We start from the raw sequence: 9,009 nt of genomic DNA, 5'->3' as shown, positions 1-9,009 counted from the left end.
GCGATATGCAAAAGACCTCAGCCAGGCGCCCACGATTCCCCAGACCAAATCCAACTTCAACTCCACGACCGCAACCTGGAACACTTGTTGCCAGCGTGTGGCGCTGATCTGTGCCCCCACGAGGCCGTAACCCGCTGTCGCCTACAACACTCGTAATCCATTCAAATGCAAATTCTTTCTAGTCGAAGTTGTAGCTACACATGTTCAGAAAGGTGTCGGCCTCACCAGCTGAGCGGACGTCATGTGAATGTGGGTCCAGCTGCAGTTCCACTGCATTAACTGACAAATTAAAGAGTAAATATGAGATTTATTCGTACGACTTGAGCTTTTAAAGCAATTGTATTGTTCATTTCCTGCCACGTCCAAAGCCACCGCGGAACTCCACAGACGCGGTGCCAGCTCCCACATTGCCCGTTTTGTCCGTCTCATTGGGACGCTCAGTGCGACGGTACATGGTGCGATCGTCGCGCTCCTTGCCCTCACGTGGTCCACGGGAGCGAGGATCTTCGGAGGTGCGCGACATGCGGACGGGCTCGTTGCGGCGCTGCAGAGTGGTGGGCACCACCTCGGTGGGCATGTGGAGGTAACCCCTGAGGTACTCGATGCCCTCGTTGTTCAGGCACCAGTAGAAGTGGCGCCAGGCCGTCTGCTCCGAGACGTAGCCGCGCGACTTGAGCGACTGCAGCGTCTTGATAACCTGCAAATTGGTCAAATGCTTCAACTCCTCCTCCGGATGCATCTTCTGGGGTGCGCGCTCTGCAAACATAACTCCCGAACGAAAAAGCACGGTGTAAATTGCATTGCGATCAACTTTCTGCATAAACATGTTTAAATTTTTTAAATTGAATATTTTTCGACTCTAGTTCGAGCAATGTCAACTCAATGAAAGAATTTTTCGTTTCAAGTTTTCTTTCTCTTCCCGGTTAGTGTTGTAAAACGTGCAAATTGAGTTGATAAGCTTAGCGCTCTACAAGTCGATTCCTTTCATAGGACAATCGGCAAGTGCGATTCTTCGATACTTTTTATTAAACTTGATTTCATTTCGTTACAATTTGTTTATGGATTGGTCAAAAATTACAAAAATGGGTGTTTTTCAAATGACAAAAATAATCCTCTTCGATGGCATAAGTATATACGTATATTTAAATATATAGTATAGTACAAATATGCCAATCCGCATGATTAATTTGTTTTTTTATCGTTTGCACAAAAATACTCAATAAATGTCGAGGTCCAGCTTTGATAATATCCAAAAATTGAAAAAGTATTAAAAGATATTGACTAGATTTATGGAATCTTGTGTCAGGATTTTCACTGAAGCTATCTGAATTTATTTTTATTAAAGCTACTTAAAGGTCTTAGACATCTAAGTACTGTAATTCAGTCTTAGGTTAGCATAGATTATCCGCCTTTCTAAGGCGCTTTAACATTAATATTCACCTCGCCGGAAGCGAAATCGTCGTCATCGCTATTGTGGTCGTTGTCATCGTCATCGTCAGAAGCATTTTCATAATTAAAGGCTTCTATGGAAGCAGCTATGCGCGCATCTATATTCATATATTGATAAAGTTGTAAAAGTTGAAAGTTGCGCAAAACAATAAAAATAAATTCTAATGAAGATGGCCGGACAGCATGGCGCAACCCAGGACCCAGGACACGGCCGGGCGCCATTTGTGCCAGCAATTTTCTGTTCTTACATAAGCCCCAGCCCGAGACAGAGCCCGAGCAGCGCCAGATGAGAGAAGCAGCGGGCGGACTTGGTTCGGCTAGGCGGAGGAGGGGGCATATACTGCACTTCCGTAATTTTGCCGAGTAGAAGCGAGAAAAACAATCGAATAAACTGTCGGAGCATCAAAATTCAAACGTCAAAAGGAGGCGAACCATCCAGATCCGCAACCCTTGCCCAAACGCCCCAAAAAGAACCAAACAGCCAACACCCAAGTCAGGCAGTCAGCCAGCCCACTGACAGCTATCCAGTCAAGCGTCAAAGTTCCTAATGCACACAACAAATTTCTTGCATAGGACTGGAGACGGGTCGGCAGGGGGGGGGGGAGGCTGGACGAAAGACGAGGACGCATCAGGCAGAATGTCGTGGACAAAATGACGTTGTCACGAAAATTGCAGAATATAAAATTCCTAGTTCCGGCGCCGCCCGATGCGACAGTCCAAACCGTGTGCCCATGCCCAGGACCAAACCACATGCACATCCGCCTGGCCTCGCCTCGCTTTTTGTCCCAAGGACGCAGCGCAAAATACACTATAAAAATATATAAAATAAAGAAGACGATGGCGAAAAATACTAAAAAAAAAAACGTATATAAAATAAAAGAGAAAAGGAAGCTGAAGCGAAAATAAGCAGGAAAAGGTCGTGGGCGCGGGGTAGGTGCGGGGCTAAGTAAGAAACTTTTCAAAAATTATTGAAATGTCACGTAGCAACTTCTCAAATTGCAAAAATCCTGACGCTGTCGTTCAATGTGCTGTGCGGATTGATAGAGCGAGCCGAGCCGAATAACTCGAAGCCAGGACGTGGCCCGAAGGGAGCAGAGGGACAAACGCTGCACTTGTCGCTTGCAGTTGCTGCGAGATAGAGAGAGAAAGGGCGAGCGAGATAGGGAGAGAGTGAGAGCGAGAGAATACTAGAATCTGATGCCGCAGTCATGGACTCGGACGCTGACACTAAGACGCCAGCGCCGACCTCCCAGTCAAGTCAAGTCCCAGTCAGGCGCAAATCCAATACACAAGCCCAGTTTGCCTGGCTCCATGCGCCATGCCCCAGCGAACCGCAATTCAACGTGCGAACGACAGTTTGACCCGAGACATTTTTGGGTGGCAGAAAACATCAACATGGACCAGTGGCAGCTGGAGCCTGGCTGAGTGTGGGCAACGTCTTGGCTATTACGAGCCACGACCAGAGCAATGGTTGAGCCTGGGACTGAGGCGAACGTCTTCGACGTCCTCGTCAATCGTCAAATGTCGCCAAGACGCTGTCAAATGCAGGAAAATGACGGGCAGACGGACATTTGGACAGGCGAACGGATGCGGATGCGAAGTCGTAGCCGTGCCATGTTGTCGCTGGCATTAGGCAACTAACAGCGAACCCAAATCCGAATCCAAGCCCAGACCTGACCCAACCCAACCCAACCCAAGGCCACCTCCTTATTCGGAGAAATCTGCGAGCAGCGCAGAAAGTTTTCATGACTTTTCTTTTATTGCACATTTCAACAAAACGATTGATGGCTTCCATGACACACTGGCTGATGCGGAGGGCGCTGGCAGAGGCAAGGCGAGACGAAGATGGAACGAGGAGTCGAGCGCCTCGCCTCCTGCACAATATTCACAAGTTTTCTTGGCTCTTGGGTTGTAGCTAAAGCAGTCGTCCCGACGATGCTGTAATATGATGGCGCAAGGATTAGTCTGACGTGGCGCATTTCTTTTATACTTCTTAGTTAGACATTTTGTTTCATGTCGAGCTTCCATCTCGCCAAACGTCCAACCAGCCCCCAACCCGCCCGCAATTTTATTGACGTGGCCCTCATCAATGCTGCGTCCACTAGGAAACTAACCAAAAGCTACACATATGGACTTCCTGTGTGCTGGCTATAGATGCTGTGAGCTAAATACCCTCACTTTAAAAGCGTTTCAATCGTGATGTATAGCTTGAACCGAATGATGTGGTAGGTTTGATAGGCTCCTACAAGTTAATTAAGCTGTTTTAGCTAAATTGTTATGTTTTTCTTACAATATTGGAAATTAGTTAATGTCTACCCTTAATTTAAAGATGTTTACATCATGATGTATGGCTTGAGCCGAATGGTGTAGGAGCTTAGATAGGAATATAAGAGATAATTTAATTGTATTGCTCCTAGGACAATAGCGTAAACAATTGCCATTGAGGCGTTTCAATCATGGTGTATAACTTGAGCCGAATAATGTAGGAGGTTATATAGCCACTTAAGAGTTAATATAACACTTTGCAACACTGTTTTCTAGCACTTAGAACAGTTATTTAAGCAGATATAATTTCTTCGCCTTTCTGATTAGGGTATGCCCACTTCGGTAAACTTTCTTGATGATTTGCCTATCTTGTGGTCAGCATCAAAGTTTCTTCTGTGCTTTTGCAACATTTCCTCATCTTTTTTCCAGCTACTTCCCTTTGCCACGCTGCACGCGGACGTGGCACGTCTCTGATGACAAGCAAGAACAATTTTTGACTGATGCGCTATATGTTGTACGTCCACATGCACGTCCGAGTTGAAGTTTCAAGTTTGAGTTTGGGTTTTGGTCGGTTGAAAAGTTTAAGCAATGAGCTTGAGGTTTGAACTCTGCTCCACACAAAGTAGCCAACGTATTTCTTTTCATCTCTCGACCCCCCTCTATCTCCCTCCATCACTTGCTCTCATTCTCTCTCTTCCTCTTGACAGTTCTAGAACTTCTCTTATCCTGATGCATTCTGCTATGTATTTTTCATTGCGTATACATATTGATTGATGTGGACTTCCAGTGTTGATAAACGTCGGGTAGTTGAAGAAATGGCAGAGTAGCTACGAATGTAATTTGTAATATCTTTTTTTAGTGTCTGGTTCGTTCTAGTTTCAGAAAGCTTAATTTTTTTATAAAAAATCTGTAAATTCAGCGTTCGTTATTTCGAAATTCCTCTGTACTTTTTGGGGATTAGTTTGAGCTTTAAAGTTTCCCGAAATTCTTAGCCAAGTCAAGTTCATTCAGATGATACCAAATTGTTGATAAGAAAAGAAATAGTTTAATTGAAATTTACTTGCAACTTGTTAGTGAAACATGCAAAATCTTTGTAGAAAATAAAAAAAAATGAAGAAAATACGGTCAAGGAGTTTGTCGCCAAGATGTAATAAGGACTCGTGTCTGTCGGTTGTCATTGTTGTTGTTGGGGCTCAATGTAGACAGTTTTGTGCAACTGCACTGACTGAAAGACTGACAAAGTGACCAGCAAATAACAGGCAAAAGCTCCTTGGGCTACCCAGTTCCCAGTGGGGCGGGCTGGTGGCAGCTTGGGGGTGTTAGCTGCGAATGCGATGTCTGGCAGGCACGATGTTATGCAACGAAGCGACAGAATTTCACATAGCCAGGACCAAAACACATACACATGTGACGGTTGACGCTTCCTGTTATATACTTAAGGATTAGATATTTACTGAAATTGTCTGCGTAGCCTGCCTGAGCCTGGGCCTGAACACGAGCCAAGTTGGAACTTGGAACATACTCGTAAAATGCAACGACTGCAAAGAAAAGTCAATGCGCAGTCGAAGAGAAACTTGTCAGTCGCCGTCAATCAGTAGACAGCCGGAAGGACAGCCTGCGACCCAATAGTAGAATAATATTCGCATTCGAGGGCATGGTGTGGTAGTTGGGTGGGTGGCTAGCTTTTGGCATTGCCTGGACTTAGACTATTGCAACTTTTGCTCGTCAGCAACAAAAATTGATGTGCTGCAGATGAAACGCCAAAAAGTTTGCCCTCAGCTAGACCAGGACTCCGGCTTGGCGGAGCATCGAAAGGGGCAAGGCTTAGAAAGCAGCCAGAAGCGAAAGGCAAAAGATTAAAAAACGGAAAAATGTGCAGGGCTAAAAGAAAAACATTGAAGAGTCCCGAGCAGGCGACGAAGCGTCGTCTTGTCCACGTCCACATCCTCGTCCTCGTCCCCGTTCTCCGTAACCCCTCCAGCGTTCAACTGACAACGACAAAGACGAAATGAGGTCGTCCCCGAAGGATGGCCAAAATATTTTACTGATTGTGTGCAAACTTCGATACAAAGTTGGAGCTGACGCCGATGCCGACTGCGACGAAAACGACGTTGACATCCTCTGACAATATTTGGTGATTGCACAAGATGCAAAGTGTCAACTGCTGACCCCCTTACCCCCCTGCCGCCCAAGAATATAAATTCAAATGGAGCGAGACAAAAAGGAACGAGTGAGAAAAAATGCTAAGGAAAAAGAATCGAGAAGAAAATTACTGAATGGGAGTGACCATTGATTAAAGTGCAAATAGAGTTGGGACGCTTGAAGGAGTGGAAACACTTAATTATCTTGTACCCCCCCGATAATCCCCCTTCCGTTCGTATGTGTATTGAGTGCTCAGCGCTTGAGTTGACCTCCATGAGAAAAGTGCGCTGAAAGGTAAGAAATGGATCAGTAAGAAAAATTTAACTGCGATTGAAATGCAAAATTTTTATTTATATTTTTTAAATTCCCAACATTTTATTGGGTTAAAAATAATAAGAATGTTACTGTAAGGTTTCTTATTCTGTATATTTTCTTTTTGATATAATTTAATATGTTGATGTGGAAGCCTATACTGGTTTTGATTGATCTATACATTTAGAAGATAGTTTGTGTGTTGGGTTTCTCCCTTGAGATTTAGTGTAGCCTTAATTATAATAATATAATAATAATAGAGCATTCAGCTAGACTTTGAAGTCTCTGCCTTTATTGTTTAATCATAGCATAAACTAAATTATTGTCTAATATAATGTGACAAATTGCAATTAACACACAAACATGCACAAAACTCTATAAACACATATATATTTTTGAATATGATGATATGACAGGTAGTATATACATATACATATGTATAGATATGTGCATGTTTTGTCGCTCTGCCAATAAATGTCGCATTTTGAAAAACCATGAGACTTTGTGGCAAATGGCGTCTGTGGCAGCGGCTAGTGGCCAATTGTCAATGGCCGATCCGATGGTCGTCTGACATGTCAAATAAATTAATTTGTGCAACGAGAAACGTCAAAACTAATTACAATGTCGCTGCCGCTGTCAATTGAACGAATGGTCAGCTGTGGTCGTCGACCAGGAGGTGGAGGGGAGACTGTGGTGGGCGTGGCAATCGGAAGGTAGACAAAATATATTAATGACGTGTCAAAATTAACATTTCATTATGTGAATTTATGGTCAAGTTTGAAGAGTGTGACTGGAAATGCAGTTAAAACCAATTCGCTTAATCTATGAGTTTGTCTAGTTTGGCTGTCCCCCTCGCTCCCTCTCTCTTCCCCCACCTCTCTCGGGCCTTGCCTTGTTACGTTCTTGATGAAGCCATCAATCTTGGGGCTGCCCAATATGTCGCCTGTCAATCAATCAACGCGCGCTTTGGACTCTCGACGCCAACTGACCGCCAATTCCAATTGATTTCGTCAATTGATTTTAACACCCATCAGATGTCAAAGCCAAAAAACAAAATGGCGTCATTCATTTCGTGTGTGTGTAGTCGTGTGTGTGCGTGAGTGTCAGCATCAGCGTCAGTGACACGTCAATATTTTATTAAATGACATTAAACTGTCTCATCGGCTTAATTAATTTATTGTTGCTGTATTGTCCACTCACACACACACTCACACACTCTAGGCCCACTAGTCTCTGTGTGTGTGTGTGTGTGTGTGTGTGTGCGCGCGTGTGTGTGACATTTTTATTATGCAAAATCAATAATACAATCTCTCACTCACTCACCCAAATGCTCGGTCATGTCCTTTTTGACACCGACAGCCAGTGTCCGCTGGCGGTAACCGCCGCCGAGCCAGAAACCAGCAGGAAAAAAACCTCTTTAAATTGTTCAATTAATTTCGGCAGCTTTTTTTTTTTTTTGTGCCGTGAGTTGCATTCGAGCAGCGGCCAAAATGAAAACAACAAATTCCGTCGCTTGACAGTTTGTCAATCGCAATTCGCTGCGACAAATGAGTTCGAAGCCCGGATTCGAACCTTCGACATCCGTGAACCCAGTCCAGTTGGCGGTTGGGCGCCGTCCACCATCCAAAATGGAACAATGCGTCACTCGCGGCTGTTGAGTTCATTAAATGTGCAGTTAACTTGCCGGACTTCGTTTTTTTTTTTTGTTTGAAACTTTTTAGTTGAAAACATTTTTTAAAATATGTTTTTCTTCACAAGAGGTTAACTTTGGGCAGTAATTCAGTTGAGATCCGATTCAGGCCAGGCTGAGACAGTAAGCAATTAAGTACTGCAAATTAATTATGATATTTTAATAAAATAATTGAAGGCATAGGACAGCCATTACTCGGTTAATATTCATAGCTTGAAATGCAGCTTAGCTCACAAAAAACATTAAATCAAAATGTAAGCCAATCAATACAAATCTAAAAAAAAATATATATTAAAATGTCAATTTATATTCAATCGATAAGAAAGAGTTCTCTGAACCATACAAAATTATTATTTTGTGTGCAATAATTGAATATAATTTACAAAACATTTTATTACAGAATATAAATTATATTTTAATATATAATTTTGTATTTTATTACATATTACATTTTTTTTAAATTTACATGATTAAATTAGTTTTTAATCTGACCATGAGACATGTAAAATTTCTCAAAATTATATATAAACAACTTCCAAAGTGGATAAGCTAAGCTCTATGCAATTTATTTGGCTTTGATAAAGAATCGTATTGAAGCAGGTTTAATTTATAAAGGAATTTAAAAATGTTGAAATATTAGTGAATATGAGAAGGCATTGCCTATTGGAATTTTAATCATCAAATCCATTGTCCACCAAATAATGCCCAGCACAAGCGTATTTATTTGACATTTTTTGCACCTGGACATAAAATGTCAAATCAGCCCATGCCCACAGCCCAGCACCCATCAGCAGACAGGCTGACAGTCTGTCACTTGCCGTCAGAACAGACATATAGCGAGTCCGAGTCCGAGGGCAACAGTTGGAGCTGCTGTCATTGTCATACATATATACATATATATATAATGTGGTTCCTGTGGCTGTCATTGTTGTTGCCTGTTGATGAAATTTCTATTTAGGATTAATACTTATGTCAATGTTTTTGTATTAAAGGCAGGTGCAAAACTTTCATTCACATGACAAAACTTTTGATGCTTTTGATGTGACGGACAAGTGTTACGCACTCGTGCAAATGGGAATGACCATTCGACGGGGACAGGCAGTGGGATAAAGCCCTCGGTAGCGGGGGTAGCGAGTAGAGGGGTTGCATTG

The 9,009-nt window shown here is 42.9% G+C and overlaps 1 protein-coding gene across 1 annotated transcript; it reads right to left on the bottom strand.

The window, feature by feature from the left end:
• Positions 1-287: 287 nt before the first annotated feature.
• Positions 288-885, bottom strand: LOC135428192 (small ribosomal subunit protein eS10-like). Its single transcript, XM_064682036.1, has one exon. It carries the CDS (start codon positions 824-826, stop codon positions 347-349), a length of 480 nt encoding a protein of 159 aa, XP_064538106.1. The 5' UTR covers positions 827-885; the 3' UTR covers positions 288-346.
• Positions 886-9,009: the final 8,124 nt, after the last annotated feature.

The sequence above is a fragment of the Drosophila montana genome, unplaced genomic scaffold (genome assembly GCF_035044405.1).
Source record: "Drosophila montana isolate Dmon_TW-CO22-7 unplaced genomic scaffold, ASM3504440v1 contig_1408_1, whole genome shotgun sequence".
Classification (NCBI taxonomy): domain Eukaryota; kingdom Metazoa; phylum Arthropoda; class Insecta; order Diptera; family Drosophilidae; genus Drosophila; species Drosophila montana.
This window is presented reverse-complemented; position numbering and strand designations above follow the sequence as displayed.